We start from the raw sequence: 17,508 nt of genomic DNA, 5'->3' as shown, positions 1-17,508 counted from the left end.
AAAATGTTATTCACATATTTGTGTTGATTATAGACATGAGCATTGACTCAAAATATAGAAAATCGACTGAAAGAAGTTGTTTAGCAAAAATATTAAGCATTTTATTGTATAAAGTAGTTTATTGCACTTATTATGGTGATACATTGCCTTGTCAGTGTGCTGATATGTTGTAAGTCTGCTGTGAATAATAATATAAGTATCTGAATAAAAATGTCAGGGATTCAGTTTTTAATGATGGATTGGTACTTAGTCATCTCTGCTGAAAAAGTAAAACTATAAGATTCTGAGCTATAAAGACTTTTGAAAGATTTCTGGATATTGTCAGTACAATGTCGCCAACAGAATGATTTCTTAAGGATCATGTGACACTTTATACTGGAGTAATGGCTGATGGAAATTCAGATTTGCATCACAGAAATAAATTATATTTTAAAGTATAATAAAATAGAAACCATTATTTTATTTTGTAATAACATTTTGGAAGATACAGTTTTTTTTTACTGTATTCTTGATCTAATAAATGCAGCCTTGATGAGCAGAAGAGACTTCTTTAAAGGGATTCAGTTTTTAATGATGGATTGGTACTTAGTCATCTCTGCTGAAAAAGTAAAACTATAAGATTCTGAGCTATAAAGACTTTTGAAAGATTTCTGGATATTGTCAGACAATGTCGCCAACATTAAAGTTTTTTTTTATCTATATATTTTTATTTTATATTTATATACGTTTTTAATATATTGTATTTTTGAGAGAGATTGCTTTTTTATTTTACTAACATTTTGTCCTGTTATTTGAAGTTAAATTAATTTATAAAGGTTTAGATTTACACATTATTATTAGTAGTATTTTGTTCTAGTCCTCAAATTAACCATTTATTTGCAGCATTAATTTACCCCTTTGGATATGTCTGGATCCATAACTCCTTTTTTTTTTTTTTCTGAGATAACTATTTTCTTGCAAGAATGAAAAACTCTCTACATGTATTCTTGGTCAAATAAAGGCAGATTAGGTATTAGACGCTTTTTTGAAACATTGAAAATGGTAGTATATATTCTTATAGTAAAAAAAGTCAGTTCTGAAAGGTGTAGTAATTTATTGGCAGTTACATCTATATCTTTAGATGCACTTTACCAAATATATCAAGTTTTAATTCAAGTTATGGGTCTGGCAGGGACATCTACGGTGGCCGAGAAGTGCAAAACAAATCACAATTCTGAAAACAAAATAACAAATTACAAACGCAAATGCAAGTCTAAAAAACAAAATAACAATTCAGAAAACACAACAACAATTCAGAAAACATTATAACAAGTCAGCAGAGAAAGAAAGAGGTGCAGTAGAGGATGTAGAGATAGGATGCAGGTTAGCAACATTGCGTTGCCGTCTGCGTGTGACCTTAGAGCGTTGTCGAGAGACAACCGGAATGTGTTGGAAACACACGATAGAGGTGGAAAAGAGAGGACAGAAAAGGAGAGTGTGTACTGGGACGATAAAAATTATACTTAAGGGCCTTGCCGGTTTCCCTGCTCGGTGAAGTCGCGCAGGTCTGACTTGTTATAATGTTTTCTGAATTGTTGTTGTGCTTTCTGAATTGTTATTTTGTTTTTTTAGACTTGCATTTGCGTTTGTAATTTATTTTGGTTTCAGAATTGTGATTTGTTTTGCACTTCTCGGCCACTGTACACATCTGATGACGTCCTGATCTATGTTAAAAGGAGGCTATATTTGTGTGTTATGGGACAACAGAGATGATGCAGTCCCAGATGAACACAGTAGTTTCTCATCATTGAATGCATAAAAGAGTAGCACTTTCACTGCACACCTGCAGCACTGCTTGTACTATAACAGACACTATACACCCTTCAAATCACCTAAACTCCTCAAAAACCTGTTGTGGTCACGATTTCCTTTACCTAATATCTCCCTATTTCTTTGTTTGTTGGATATTCGTCTGATGTAGACCAGGGACCCTAAATAATAAAATGATCTGTGTGTCTAATATAAATATATGCCTGAGGGTGCATGAAATATATTATTTGATATTGTGAATCCATGAATAACTCTTATACTTGGAAGGAGTTAAAAACAACAAATACAGTATTATAATATTTTGCAAGTGTCATAGCTGAAGCAGTTTGTGATGAAATCCTCAATTTAAGCAACTGTAGGATATGTACTTTTTTTTTTTTTTTTTACCTTTAAATGCAAGTTCATTATGATAGCACACTGATTTCTAATAAGGCCAATGGCTTCTGTTTTCATTCCCAAACGTCTGTTTTGGAAGAATGTACGTTTTTGTTATGCTTTAAACGACAAAAACAAAACAGTATGACATTATGAAGCCAGGGGAACAACGGAGAGAAGAAAATATATATAAAAATAAGAAGAAGAAAAAAAAGAAAGAAAGAAATTACAATCACAGACATGCAGGACCTTTATATCACTCAAAGATTTTGAAGATAGAACACAAGTGGACCGTTTTATTTGCCTTTCTATTTGTACTATATTGAATAGTACAAAAATAGTTTTCCAATTCTTTACAAACCACTGTAAAACAGTGCTTTTTGTTAGAAAACTATGAATGTGGAAAGAGTACCTCTTCTTTGATAAACAGAGACATCATACCATAACTTTTTTCACATAACTAAAATGTGGGGGACTGTTTCCAGGTGCAAAGAGCAAAAAGAGCTACATCAATATCCTTCTTAAACTTACTGAGAAAATGTTTAACAGGATAGAGTTTATGAATTATTTTGAAAGAGATTTCTTTTACCTTGTTTATAACAAAAAACTTGTGAGGCAATAACCAAAGACTTTCCCACTTAAGATTATTAACAAATTTGGACCAATAGGCAATAGAGCAAGACTTAGTGGCAACTTCCTTTAGAAATAGCGAGCGAATAGATTTGTTATTCTTGGACTGTGAGAGAACTGATTTTACCACATATTGTATCAGTTAGATTAATTATGGGCATATCAACCGATATGGAAGAAAGTAGGCCTAAGTATTTAGTGACAGAAGCTTCCGCAGTGCAACAGAATGACAGCGACAGAACAAAATCACAGATAATAAAAGAAGAATCAAAAAATAAAAAATCAGCTGTACACTGTAATTACGACAGTGAATTCCACTCGCTGGACTACAGGGGGCGCCAAAGTCGCAAAACTACATACAAAAAGTAACTAATTAATGCTCATATAGCATTTTAGCATAAGAAAGTGAGTGCATGTACAATATGCGTTTATATAAGAGAACAGGAGCTATTTCTGTGCCATACTGTTTTATAGACTGTGACCAGAGGCGGACAAAGTACTCAACTCCATTACTTGAGTGATTCGAGGATCTTGATAGAAATGTAGTGGAGTGAAAAGTACAATATTTGTCTTTCAAATGTAGTGAAGTTAAAGTCATAAGTTCCCAGAAAAAATAATACTCAAGTACAGATACACAAAAAGTGTACTTAAGTACAATACTCAAGTAAATGTACTTAGTTACTGTCCGCCTCTGACTGTGACATATAATATCTGACATATATGCTGTGTGCATGCTGACAAAGCGCTTTGGAATTTCACGAGGAAGCTGTCACACAATATATTCACTATACAACCTCAGACCACCAGCAATATTCAATATAAATTCAGCAATATAGCTCGTTTTATGATGCCGAGGATCCAAAAAGGAGAAGATCAAAGCCAGTAAAGCCCTCAAAGTGCAGAATCTTCTGCTAGCCACCATCTTTTGTTTCTGCATGCAAATTACTTTGATTAAAGCCAAACAAACCTGATAATATTCTGGGGACCCATCTGAGCTCAACTCAGTTAGTAAATCAGCTAGTATGTACTAGGTACACTTTGCACCCTGCATCTTATTCTCCCCGTTTATCGTGTCTACATATGCGCAGCGATGACTCTAAAAGCTTCACTCCTTTTTTGACTCAATAAATTATGAACAGGGATTTCAGCTTTAGAGGCAAGATGTCTGTATAATTCATTGCATTCGAGCTTCACAAGCATGATGGATACGTTGTGTTTTCGATTTCCCCGGGGAGGGAGAGAGAGATATGACAATAAATGTGATAAATACCAGGATGCTACAGATATTACTTGCTTCGTGTTCTGGTTTATAACAAATCAAAATAGTGCATGTTGAAATCCATAAGTATATGGTGAGACAGGGCTATGCAATCACTCGTTTATTCAAGAGACTCATTATGCTGTCTTTAATTAAAAGACATTTATCAATGCTGCTCAGAGCCAGCCTCATAACTGACAGTATAATAGCTCAGTCAGATATCTCATATGCCAAGTGCAATGCCAAACAGCAAGGTTAGTACTCATAAGAAACAGTTTTGAGTTTTTGATTAAGAGAATGTTTAAACATCTGAAATTATACATCTTTACAGTCGTTATCTGTGTCAATTAAATGTTAATTCATATACAATAAAACTAGAAATACACAAAAGGTGTTAAATCTCTAATCTCACCCACACTTGATAACTACAAATGTACTGTGATAAATGTAACAGTAAATGACTAAACTCTAAGCTGAATAATTAGCCTATATTTTGTACAAACTGTTATAATCAGCACAAAACACCCTAAAGCACTAGAGGCATTAAGAAAATGAAAGACAAACTTTAATAGTGACTATAGTCAACACTAAGAAGAGATGATATGGAAAATATGTAGTTCAATAAATATGCAGTTAAATTGATAAAACATTTTTTTATAAGACTACTAAATAAGGTTAAAAAAATCAAGTACAGATAAGGTGAGGGATGGTCCCGGATGAGATCGTCAGGTGAAAGGTCATCATCATGTGGATAATTTTATATTTTATTTACGACTAAATTATTATTCATTAATTTTACTAATAGTTAGATTGGGCAGGCCTTCACAAAATGGCGTTTAATTACAAAAAATGTTGTTTTTTTTATTGCCTTGACAAAAGGGCACTTTGGGCATCAAGGGGAAAAGGGGCAGGTGCTCAAGCACCCATCGCACCCCCCTCTGCACGTGCCTGATTACACCTACTGTCCGTTACTTAATTGAATTGTCACATGAAAATTTAATGGCAAATTACTGCTCCTTCTCACTCGTGAACCAGAAAACATTGTCACTAGTGCCCTTGTCTGGTTCTGACAACACTGAAATGTGGCCCTTCCCTTGTTCTGTTTGAGTGGATGATAAATCAAAGCCTCTCGTTTAACATTCTGCAGCTCTTAAAAACTCTGACTGCCCCGTGACTGTTCAGTTACCACAGCAACTACAGCATCCTAGGTGCAATCCTTCTGCTGAAACTCAGAGCACCTGTACCAAACATTAGTTTGCAGTTTCACAATTCCCTCATGACACACATCAACCATGAACGAAGTGGGCGTCTGAGAGTTGCACAGCATTCTGTCTGATTTCATAGGAGACTGTTTATTCAATTATATAGCCTACAATAATTTACAATAAGCATTATTTAGATAGGATGAACAATTAATTGAATTAATAATATAGTACTGCAGGATCTTGCAGGAATTTAATGACTTCTTATTGAGTTGCTGGTATTATATTTTTCTTTGTAATACACAAGATCACGTATGACTGGAAGGGACACATGAGATTTATAAAATAAGTCACAAAATATATAGGGAAGACCAGGGTTAGTTTTCACACTTATATACTCTATACTGTTTTATGTAACTCGACACATAGGCTAAAAATCTTGGGCTGGAAGGCGACAAGCTGAATATGAATAAAAAAATTAATAAATGCACCGACATCACAGATCAGAAAATTTCATTAAAGTCTCATTAAGGGTTCACATTGGTCGTGACGTAAGCAACCCACAAACTCACGAGCTCAGACCCTGCGTGTCCCACCGCGAGCTCAAAACAGACGCAGCGCGCGCTCCGAGCTGCAGCACGAGAAACTGAGCTCCTCTCTGCTGCTTAAGACTGCAAAGACAAGAGCCGTTCCGGATAACATTAAGAGCAGAAAACATCTGTGTGCATCATGAAGTTTGCGGCTTTAGTCTGCTTGGTTGTTTTCTTCGCTGCAGGTAAGTGAAATAATCTTAATGCACACAAAGAATCATTGAATAAATCATTTCAGCACCATGGTCAGCGACAAGACCGTTTGCTGCGGAACAAATAGTAGATCACGAGGGGAATTTGCTTTAAGCGGGTTTTGCACGAGTAAAACGTATGGATATAATTGGTGATATCGAGATGAATAAGCTTTTACATTGTGATTTGCACAAATATAATTCAAGTCTTTTACTATCCCAGATGGAGAGTCCATGCCAGTCGAGCAGGACAGCCAAAGAGAGGACCTGGTATACTGTAGCTTCTATGTCCCTAAGAAAAAAAAACAATGAATTTATTGTTTTACTCCTTTTGGTTAAAGTATGTACTTTAATTTCAGCTTACCCAGTGTTTAGTTCACATCCTTTCAAAGGCACTGTATAAGACCGATGATACTCCGCTGCATCCAGAATGCAAAAACATCCTTACACCAGGTACGTTACTTTGCACTGTTCACACTGTGTTGCTTCATTGTGTCATTGAGGAGAACGTTTCATTTATTTGTTAACAACTTCATTGGAGAATTCTTATCCAGGTTATTCTTGCACAACTCCGTTTGATCTTACATCTAAATCCATTAAATGTATCATTTGGGCATATAACTTGATAACAGTCAGACTACATCATTGTCACAGTTTCTAACCTCAGTACATCGTGCTTGGTGGATGAGACAGTTTCGGGTCAGTGGTTTCACTCTAAGACTGGAATAATTGGATGTTTTCATGCAATGCATAAGCAATGGAGTGAAAATGATTTACAAATCATTTGCATGAGTGTTTTGTGCCAATTTTAATCTCTCCATGAATTTAGGATCAGGTCATTCATCAGTTGTGAAAAAGGAGGAAGACACTCTAGAACCAGTTCAAGAGGAGCTTAAAAAGCCAAGAGGAGAGTCTAAAGTCAAGGAGGAGGAACTCATTGAGGATCTTCTCAAAGCTAACAAACGGGAGGAGCTGGATGACGAACGTAGCCAGGAAGAGTTCCCAAGTTTTATGAAACGAAGAATCTACGAAAAACGTGATGAACTGGATGATGAACGAAGCCAGGAAGAGTTCCCAAGTTTTATGAAAAGAAGAATCAAAGAAAAACGTGATGAACTGGATGATGAACGAAGCCAGGAAGAGTTCCCAAGTTTTATGAAAAGAAGAATCAAAGAAAAACGTGATGAACTGGATGATGAACGAAGCCAGGAAGAGTTCCCAAGTTTTATGAAAAGAAGAATCAAAGAAAAACGCGACGAACTGGATGATGAACGAAGCCAGGAAGAGTTCCCAAGTTTTATGAAAAGAAGAATCAAAGAAAAACGTGATGAACTGGATGATGAACGAAGCCAGGAAGAGTTCCCAAGTTTTATGAAAAGAAGAATGAAAGAAAAACGTGATGAACTGGATGATGAACGGAGCCAGGAAGAGTTCCCAAGTTTTATGAAAAGAAGAATCAAAGAAAAACGTGATGAACTGGATGATGAACGAAGCCAGGAAGAGTTCCCAAGTTTTATGAAAAGAAGAATCAAAGAAAAACGTGATGAACTGGATCATGAACGGAGCCAGGAAGAGTTCCCAAGTTTCTATAAAAGAGGCAACAAGCATAAAAGGGAAGATCCCGACGATGAGAGAAGCCAAGAGGAATTTCCCCAGAAAAGACATTTTTCTGTCCTTTACAAGCGTGATAATCCCGATGAGGAGCGCAGCCAGGAGGAATTCCCTCTATATGAATATAAAAGGAGTCATCTTCTGACCAGCAGAGAAAAACGTGAAGAGCCGGACTATGATAGAAGCCAAGAATTTTTCCCAAGTTACACCCACAAAAGAAACCATGGGGATGGAGAAGAAGAGGATGAGGAGAGTGAGGAAAGAGAGAAGCGGATCTGGAAACCATCACATAGATACCATCACAAGAAAAAGCACCACAAACGCAGTGAGAATGAGGATTTTGAAGAACCAGACTATGACAGAAGTCAAGAAGACTTCCCAAGCTTCAGCCAAAAAAGGAGCCATGGGAATGGCAGGCACTACAAACCAAATGAAGACCTGCTGAACAAGCATATTAATGAGGACTTAAACTCGCGGGAAGAGAGGTCTGAAGAATCAGAAGAGGTAGACGAGGGTACCGCAAAGCGATACGGGAAACCCACCCATAGATACCACCATAAGAAGCACCAAAAACGGGACTCATCTGAAGAGGATTATGAGGAAAGACCCCTGGAAAAAAGGTATGGGGACTCAGAGGAAAGTGAGGAAATGGATAAAAGGATCTGGATGCCTACACACAGATATCACCATAAGAAGCTTCATCACAAGCGTGGCGACTCAACAGAGCTCAAGGATGAAGATGAACCCATCTCAGAGAAGACTCACAGTCTCCATGACTCAACAGACAATGCCCTCAAGCGCCATTCACCTGAAGAGGAAGAGGAGATTGTTTATGAGCTTAATGAAAAGAGGCATCACTTAACCAGCCAAGAGGAGGAAGATGAGCTGAAGAAAGGACACCAGATTTCTGCAGAGGAGAAGCAGGACAGGGAGGCTGCGTTGAGGTACCTAACAAAAAAGAAGAATGAGTTACAGGAACGTCTACTTAACAAAGGTGACATCTATGAGAAGCGTTCCCCATGGATTTACAGAGGATACTACCATCCAGCCTGGTACAAGAGAGGCCATAAGGTGGATGAAAGTACTGACCAGCACCCCTACCATAAACTAGAGGACTTTGCTGACACTCTCCGGTACAAAAGAGGCCTGCTTACTCAGGAGGAGTCACCCGAGGAGGAAAAGGGTGTCCCCCAACAGAAGCTTATCACACCAGAGGAGGTATAGTCTGATCTGTACAAGTGACAGTACATTTATTACCAGTATCGTCTCCTGAGAGTTACAAGTCTTTCTTAAGGTTAATACTTAATGTATTACCACTTGTTAGGTCTGAAACCATAAGACCTTTAACCGCTAGGCCAATGGTTCCCAACCCTGTTCTTGAACGCCCCTTAACAATAGACTCTCAGCAAAAATGTGCAAAAATTGTATCTTCAGGGGTACAACAGCATTTCATTGGGGCAGTGCCCTTAAAGGGACATCTTCGTACCCCTAAAAGGGTCATAGTACTACCTTAAGGGTCCATATTACTACAAGGTATTAATATGTACCTTTTAGGATAGATAAAGTATAAATATGTCCCTTTAAGGTTACTGCCCCGGTTGTTGTACCCCTAAAGATAAAGTTTTTTGCACATTTTGTCTGACAGTACACACATTTTTGGTGTCTCCCTATTCTGATTCAACTCATAAACTTGTTTGTGGAGATGGCAAGTCCTGGAATGGGTGTGTCAAATAAGAGATATCCAAAAGGTGCACTGTTGGGGAAACCTTGGGAATGGTTTGGGGACCAATGCACTAGGTTTTCAAACCTGCTCCTGGAGACCCACTGTCCTGGACAGCTCATTTCTAACCTGCTACAACACACCTGCCTGTGATTTTCAAGCAATGCTCAGGTGTGTTTGATTAGGGCTGGATCTAAACTCTGCAGGACAGTGGGACTCCAGGAACAGGGTTGAAGACCTCTGCACTTGGTTTCACAACCCCATTTTAACAAATGGCCCCACAAAGTCTACATGCAATATTACAAATGGGAATAAAAAAAGCATTCACTGACCTAAGTCGTTTAGGACAAGACAGGGATGCATTGCAAGCAATAAACGATATCAACACAATCAAGACTTGCTTCATGGAGCTCTTGAAAATGAGGCCAGATTTTCCACTTTAAGTAGCTTTTCCGTATCTCTGCTTGCTAGACTTCAACATGCATAAGTTGCATGACTAAAAAAGGATGTGGGTAGACTGTAACTCCTTTCAGTTCTTTACTACATGCAACTTTAGCTGCACCAAAAATTGGCAATAACATTCCAGCATCAATGTCTCTCCAGTGACTACTTAAGCCAAATCTTGTGCTATTACAAGGATATCGGAGTTATCTGATATGCCTGCAAACTACAAAGTAATATTGCATTTACTTAAGGGTGTACAGGGATAAACTCAGGATGCTAAGAGCATCATTCCTCAACATGACAGGAATATTGAATAACTAAAGGTACTTCCCTTTAACTTTCCTACTGGGAATGTGGAAATAGGATATTTCACTAGAGCAACAAAATTTCTTTCATTCATAAAGAAACAACTTTATGGCAGACTGCAATGATTGCGCGTACACACAAAACTCCAGGGACTGATTAAAGCAACAGTTTTTAAGCATCACTTAAAAGAGTTTTGAAACATAAGTACTGCATTTAATTCTTGTTCTTTTCTTTCAGTTAAAAGAACTTGAGAAACTGGCCTCTGTGGATCAACAGATGAAAGAGACAACTTAACCATTCCTAGAACCATCTGAGCCATCATTTTCTTGCGCTGCCTGATTTGATTTTCCATGAGCTTTGTGTGTGCTTTGGCTGCTTTAGATGAATTCATTACTATATGTCGTACCTGATTACAACTGCATTAGAATATTGTTATTGGTGTAAGTCCGTGTTTAATATGAGAGTCTGAGAAACAAAATGGTCTATAAAAGGCTAAATAAGCTTGATAATACCATGTGAATCATTTCTCTCTTTATTACATCCTAAAATATTCTAAAAAAAAAACAACTAAAAAACTAAATGCCCACGTACTATTGACTGCAAATTTGAATGCATTTAAGAGCATGCTACTTTACAACTGTGAAAAATGCAGTATGTTTAAAAATTGTTGTTGTTCTTTATGGCTTTCCATAGAATCTCTGCATTGCTTACATTTAATAAAATGTGTAATTATGGGACCAAAGCTGATGAATGTGGTTATCATTTGTGTTTTGATGCTGGACGCCTTCTGAAATGTATTAAAAAGATATAAATGTTTACTTGGGCAATGATGCATTTTGTAAGCAAAACTTGGTTATTCGCCAAGTGCAGAGGATGCCGAAAAAGCAGCGCATGTTTTCCTTCCTCCACATCTTGCTAAAAAAATAAATAAATAAAAATGAGAACATTGATGTAACTCTTAAATGCAAATCTTGTCAAAAAGAAATAAACACAGTAGATAACAGACTTTGAATAATAAAGTCGTGCAACTCGTACAGAGAATAAAGCACTGCCTGCATGTGTGAGTCCAACACTGATTTGGTTTCTTCTCACTTAAATAAGTTAAACTAAACTAATTGCCTAGGCAGAGCTGTCACATGATGAACTAATCTTATCCAGTTTCAGCCTCTTGGCAACAGGCTCCTCTGATTTGTGCTGATTCCTAGCTTTGGCAGCGTCTGCAGCGACCGTGGTTCCGGACAGGAGATACCCTCCACCTCCACTCATGAGCAGCACTGGATGAGTCCGGTTGGGCAACACCTGAAACAATGATACAGAATTGATTAAGTCGAAGCCTTCTAGGGGTGGGTGGTACGACCAAAATCTTATTTCACAGCATGAGTCATCTTATATAACAGTAATTATATCACAATGTATCTGTATTTCCTGGAAATACAACAAAAAATGTTTACACATAACTGTGCCAATGCAAAAAATAAAAAACTGAGAAAATTAAAATAATACATTTTTATTTTTTTGTATTTTGAACTTGATGTACACTAACGTTCAAATGTTTTGTTATTTTTTTTTTTTTTTTAAGGTTTATGCTCACCAAGGCTGCAATTATTTGAACAAAAATACAGTAATATTGTGAAATATTACTAATTTAAAATAACTGTTTTCTATTTAATATATTTTAAAATGTAGTTTATTTGTGTGATACAAAGCTGCTGTGCTGCAATTTTGTGAAGAGTGTCATACATTTTTTCAGGATTAATATAAAGTTCAAAAGAGCAACATTTAATTTAAGAATTTTTTGTAACAGCATAAAAGTCTTGCTGTCTATTTTCATCAAATGAATGCATACTTGATGAATAAAATTATTAACTTCTAAAAAATAAAAATAAAAACTACAGAGTACTTGAATAGTAGTGTAAATAAAAAGAATAACAGCAAATCAAAGTCTGGCATTAGAGCAAAAACACCTTATGAAACACCCCATGTAAAAAAACGAAAATATAGCATGAACAATAATACATACAACTATGTGTGTACGGGATGTAGTAAAGAATTACCTGGTAATGCCTGAGCCAGGAATCGGTTAATCTGAGACTGATTGCTCCTCCTTGTTCCCTGAGTTTTGTGTAGCACTCAATCAGCGGCTGTCCAAAAGAGATCAGACAGTAAATATTGCATAAAGCAGTTATTAAAACACTTGTCTTAAATATACAAATCATTTTAAAGCGATGACACCCCATAATTTATGGTACTTTTTAGGCTTTCTGGGAACTTGACATTACAACAACTGGCATTTTGACATATTGCTAAATAACATGTTTGGATGAACTGCCTCTTTAACAACAAACCAATCCGTTTACCTCTCTGTACTGGCAGTACACTACGAACGGTCGTGATGGTGCTACAAACTTCAGCAGACCCATTAACACAGGACAGGGGTGGAAGCGACTAGCAATCACCAACCTGAAACAAATAAATATTTCAAACAGCCTCCCCATATTAATTAGGTAAATCACTGGAAGACTGCATACAAAACAGCTTAAATCAATACAAAATATTGATTGATTTTATTAATCCCAAAGGGAAATTCACATGTCACAGCAAGGCTCATTTTTAGCAAAGCTCTTTTTGCTATATAACAGAAAGCACTGTTTTTTTTTTGACAACACAAAACATACCCATCTGCATTTCTGCCCTCTAACAGAGCAGCAGCTGAAGCTAACTTCTTCCTCTTCTCCTCCATCTTCACCTTTTTCTCTTGAGCCTGTAAGTTTAGAAAGACCAATCAAATATTAATGCAAAACTTTAGAAAAAATCTTAAAAGACGACCTTTTCCACCCGGAGTAGTTAAATTATCCCACAAACCATGTTCAGAAGTGTATATAGAGGCATCTAACAAGAAGTCTGTTTTTGCTTGTTTTGTTGTCTTCACACATCTCCTTTCACACACTTCACCTCAAGCTGCTCTTCTTTTAAACTCCTGTCTCCTTGGAAACCAAGTAGACTTTTGAAAACACTCAAAAGGGCAAAATGTTTTATCATTGTGAAAATTACACCAAAACTGAGGGACAGTTATAATTTGGTTACAGAACAACAAATTTTAAATATATACTTTTTTTTTTTAGTTTGTGTTCGTTCAGCTGTTTAAATTATTTTAAAAAATATATTTATAATTATTTAAATAAGAATAATTTCAAATGTAAAGTTTTGGGCTTTGATCAAATACAAAGAATTTTAAATAGTCTGTGTTTTAGCTTTTCTTTAAATGGACATATGTTTTTTTTTTGTTTTCTTTATAATTTATAATTATATTTAAAGTTATTTAAGTTACATTCTTATTTTAAAAAGTAACATTTTGGTCTAGGACAAAATAGTTTGTGTTTATCTGTTTAAATGATTTTTTTAGACAGATAAGTTAATCACTAATTTTTTTTTTTTAACTAGTGATAATTAGTATTTAGAACTATTTCTAAATCATTTAAAAAAGGTTTGGTCTTAGACAACAATAAAAGCAAAAGCAGCAAAGGTAAATGATGAAGGCATGGAAAAAGTTTCCAAGACAGTTAATATAATTCATAAAAAAAATTAATAATGATTCAACCCTTGGGACATAAAGTAGTTCCAGAAACACTCAACCATGATGGGAAATATGCATGTAAAAATCATGTGAAAAACCTTACCCTCTGTTCTCGCAGTCTTTCTCGCTCCGCTCTCCTCATTTCCTCTTGCGGGTCGACGCTGACCTCCATGCTCTGATGTTCGGAGTTCTTCTCCTCAGACACACCTGAGGTTTCCTGAGAGGACTCGGATCGTCCGTTCCCGCTGCCAGTGGCCTGAGAGTCCGCATCCTTCTCTGACAGATCCAGGGTTCCCGCCAACAGAGCGTTAACTTTGCATAAAGGGAACTCATGCAGCGTCTCGTGGAAGTGTGACGGAAAGCCGAAGCTCTCCATGCCGGCTCTCGTTGGGCCTCCACCGGGATACATCTGAATAACTGAGCCATAACCTGACAAACAGAAACATCTGGATCATTAGTACAGTGTAATAGTGTTTGACTAATACAAGTTTTTGGAAATGTGGGTAACCAAACATTTGATTGTCCCCACTGACTTTTACACATTTTTTTTTATACTATGGAAGTCACCAACCGTTTAATTACCCATATTCTTCAAAAATATCTTCTCATGTTAAACAGGAGAAAGAAACTCATACAGGTTTGGAGCAACTTGAGGGTGAGTAAATGACAGAATTCTCATTTTTGCAAGTACAGTGTGATCACCTCCCATTCTCTCCATCACCGAGCCCAACACAAGTCCAGCACAGGTCTCAAAAACAATGATTTTACTGCCAGCGTGGATGTTCCCCAGAGTCAAAATCTGAGCCAATGTGTCGTACCGCAGGTGACTAAAACAGTGGAAAAACATTTACAATACTTTATAATAGTATTGTACAATACAATATTTAGACTTTTAAACGTACTAGAACAGTGTTTCCCAAACTGGAAAATTTTAAAAATGTAAAATAAATCATTTTAAAGTAAAAACAATCAAAATAAAACACTTTTCCTTTTTTGAAGATTACATATTTACTTGCATGTGATTTGACCATTAACCAACATCAGAGAGGTGCAGTGTTGTTAATGCTAACTAAAACGTAATTAAACTTAATCAAAAATTGTTTTAATTAATTGAAATAAAGCTGAAATAATATATGTGTAAATAAAAATTCATTTATTTTGGCAACTGACTGAAATAAAATAAGTTGAAGTACTAAAATAGAAATAAAAATAAATGAAAGCTACAAATAAATATAAAAAAAGTACTTACAAACTTACTAAAACAAGCAAAAATTAAACCAACAGAATGAAAACAAAATTCTAAATATTAATACATACTATATACTGTAAATAAATAATAATGTATATAAATAAAAAAAATGGAGAATTCAAATATGTTTAGAACTCAGTAAAATATTAACCTAAAATATTCAAGTAAATTTTTAGGTCAAAGGGATTCAGATGGAAAAAAAAAAACATTTTTGGAAATCTAATACATACTATATACTGTAAATAAATAATAATGTATATAAATAAAAAAAATGGAGAATTCAAATATGTTTAGAACTCAGTAAAATATTAACCTAAAATATTCAAGTAAATTTTTAGGTCAAAGGGATTAGATGGAAAAAAAAAAAACATTTTTGGAAATCCCTTTACTACTCATATATATATATATATATATATATTGAGTGTCCTTAAAAGAATACTTCGCTAAATAATAAACTATGTAATTATATCAGGTAATTCATGGGTTCTAAAATGGCATGAGGATGAGTAAATGGTTAAAGTATTCCTTTAGGTTCACATGCCATATTTTCCCTGGTTCTCTGCCGTGGTACATCATGGCAAGGAGTCGAGTGGAGGGCTTCAGGATTGTTATGTCACTCTCGTACCTGTACACATAAAGGCAAAGAACTTGTTGACAGTGATATATTCCATGGCATTGACAAAATATGAATTAAAAATGGTTTGAACTCACTTTTTCTTTTTCTTCTTGATGTATTTCTCTTGAGCAAATTCAGTTTTGTCCTTGAATGTTGTACTGTTGTCTATGAGCTGCTGGACAATCTCCTTAAACACGCATGAATGGACATGTGAGCTAAATTTATTTGTAAGCACAAATTGTTTGGCCTGCTGTAGAATGCTGTTGCTTTTTCTGTACTTTATTATGTCTTTCCATACAATACAATAAACAATTCTTTTTGAGGGACATAATTTTTCCCCCCCAGTATTTCTTCTCCTTTCATTTCTTTACGAGAAGCCCATAGTGAAAAGACACTGAACTTACAATATTTGACCAGTGATCAATTAAATAGCAAAAATCCCATAGACTTGCATATTGAAGGAGTGACTTGAGTCAAATTTGGAGACCAGGAAAATACAAAACCTTGTTTAGAAATGTTCTGGTTAACATGCATCCCCAGAAAACTTTACCTGGCCTTTTAACCCTTGCTCTTTCAGTGTTTCAATATCATCTCTGGACAGTTTCTGAGATCTGCCATCATCCACTATGTGTCTGTTATCCTGGCCTGCTTCCTTAGAATCTGTGACAGGAGAAAAGAGAATTGTAATCTCATCTTGTCACCAAGAAACTCAATAAATCCACAGATAACGGCATAAATCCACAGCATCATTACCCAAAGAGTCTCCTGAGTGTTTTGCTGCCTTAAGTTTGAGTGAACCGCCGGCTTCGATTTCAAACCTGGTCCCGTACAGCTGCCCAACTGCATTGTCCAAGAAGAACCACTGCTTCTCAAAGACCACTTTCCTGAGAGACAACGTGTCAAATCAAAGCAAACGAGGAGAGCACAGCACAAGCACTTAACAGGAGTGAAATGTGAATATTAGACTTCATTTGATGAACGGTCACATTCAACAGATAAGATTATAAATAGTTACTCCTATGCATTAATGATAATTCTATACATTTGCCTTTACAAATATACAATGGGCTCCAAAAGTCTAAGACCACTAGTGAAAACGCAATAAAAAGTTTTTTTTTCCTTTCAGAACAATTTTGAGCAAAAATATGAGTTTACAAATTTACATGAAGTCTTAATATTTGTCACTCCTTCCGTTTGCAGATACAGAAACAGTGCAGAATGCAATACTTCTTGCTCGTTTTACATATGAATGTTTCTTTAAATCAGATGTTTCAAACCTTTTATGCAAGTTACAAGTTTAATTTCGTTTTTAAATCCCGGACTGTTAATGTGGTCTCAGAGTTTAGATCCCACTGTATGCCAAAACCTCAAGCTCTTAAAACTGAACTTAGAAGATCACATTTAAATACAGTTTTATTTGGTTAACTCACTTTTTATTTTCGACCTGCACTGATTTGAAGACATCTCCTCTCTTCAGCACTACATAGTCTCCGTAACTGATTCTGCCCTCTGCATCACTGTCATTTACACACTCCGCCATTTACTGCGATCAGCGTGGATAAAGATCGACCGGAGGATGTTTGGAAACTAGTTTACACTTTAACTAACCCGACTCAAAAGTGGTAATGTCTATGACTATAAACAGAACAGTAATTTCACACAAACGATGCTTCTTTCCACACGTGTGTTCTGTCACTTCCTGTTCCGAAAGGCCAATTAATCGAGCGCTGATTTCCAGAGCCACAGCCAGTCAGGAAGACTAGCAGGTCACAGATCAAAGCGATGTTAGTCGGTCTCACATTTACTTACTTAAAAGGGTCATATGATGCGATTTCAAATTTTCCTTTCTCTTTGTAGTGTTACAAGCTGTTCGTGCATAGATAAGATCCCTAAAGTTGCAAAGACTAAAGTCTCAAACCCAAAGAGATATTCT

At 36.0% G+C, this 17,508-nt stretch overlaps 2 protein-coding genes across 2 annotated transcripts; one reads left to right on the top strand and one right to left on the bottom strand.

Moving 5' to 3' along the window:
* The first annotated feature begins 4,944 nt into the window (after positions 1-4,944).
* On the top strand, positions 4,945-10,700 carry chgb (chromogranin B). The gene is made up of 5 exons (XM_016459328.1): positions 4,945-6,049; positions 6,279-6,325; positions 6,415-6,508; positions 6,885-8,884; positions 10,374-10,700. Exons 1-5 carry the CDS (start codon positions 6,004-6,006, stop codon positions 10,428-10,430), a joined length of 2,244 nt encoding a protein of 747 aa, XP_016314814.1. The 5' UTR covers positions 4,945-6,003; the 3' UTR covers positions 10,431-10,700.
* On the bottom strand, positions 10,646-17,307 carry LOC107667616 (tRNA (adenine(58)-N(1))-methyltransferase non-catalytic subunit TRM6-like). Its single transcript, XM_016459329.1, has 11 exons — positions 17,006-17,307; positions 16,329-16,459; positions 16,126-16,235; positions 15,671-15,762; positions 15,501-15,584; positions 14,413-14,537; positions 13,814-14,139; positions 12,812-12,897; positions 12,494-12,596; positions 12,191-12,277; positions 10,646-11,435 (listed from the first exon to the last, which is right to left on the bottom strand). Exons 1-11 carry the CDS (start codon positions 17,113-17,115, stop codon positions 11,256-11,258), a joined length of 1,434 nt encoding a protein of 477 aa, XP_016314815.1. The 5' UTR covers positions 17,116-17,307; the 3' UTR covers positions 10,646-11,255.
* Positions 17,308-17,508: the final 201 nt, after the last annotated feature.

This window comes from Sinocyclocheilus anshuiensis, unplaced genomic scaffold (genome assembly GCF_001515605.1).
Source record: "Sinocyclocheilus anshuiensis isolate Anshui unplaced genomic scaffold, SAMN03320099.WGS_v1.1 scaffold1189, whole genome shotgun sequence".
Lineage (NCBI taxonomy): Eukaryota > Metazoa > Chordata > Actinopteri > Cypriniformes > Cyprinidae > Sinocyclocheilus > Sinocyclocheilus anshuiensis.
The sequence above is the reverse complement of the archived record's forward strand: the minus strand, read 5'-3'. Positions and strand labels throughout refer to the sequence as shown.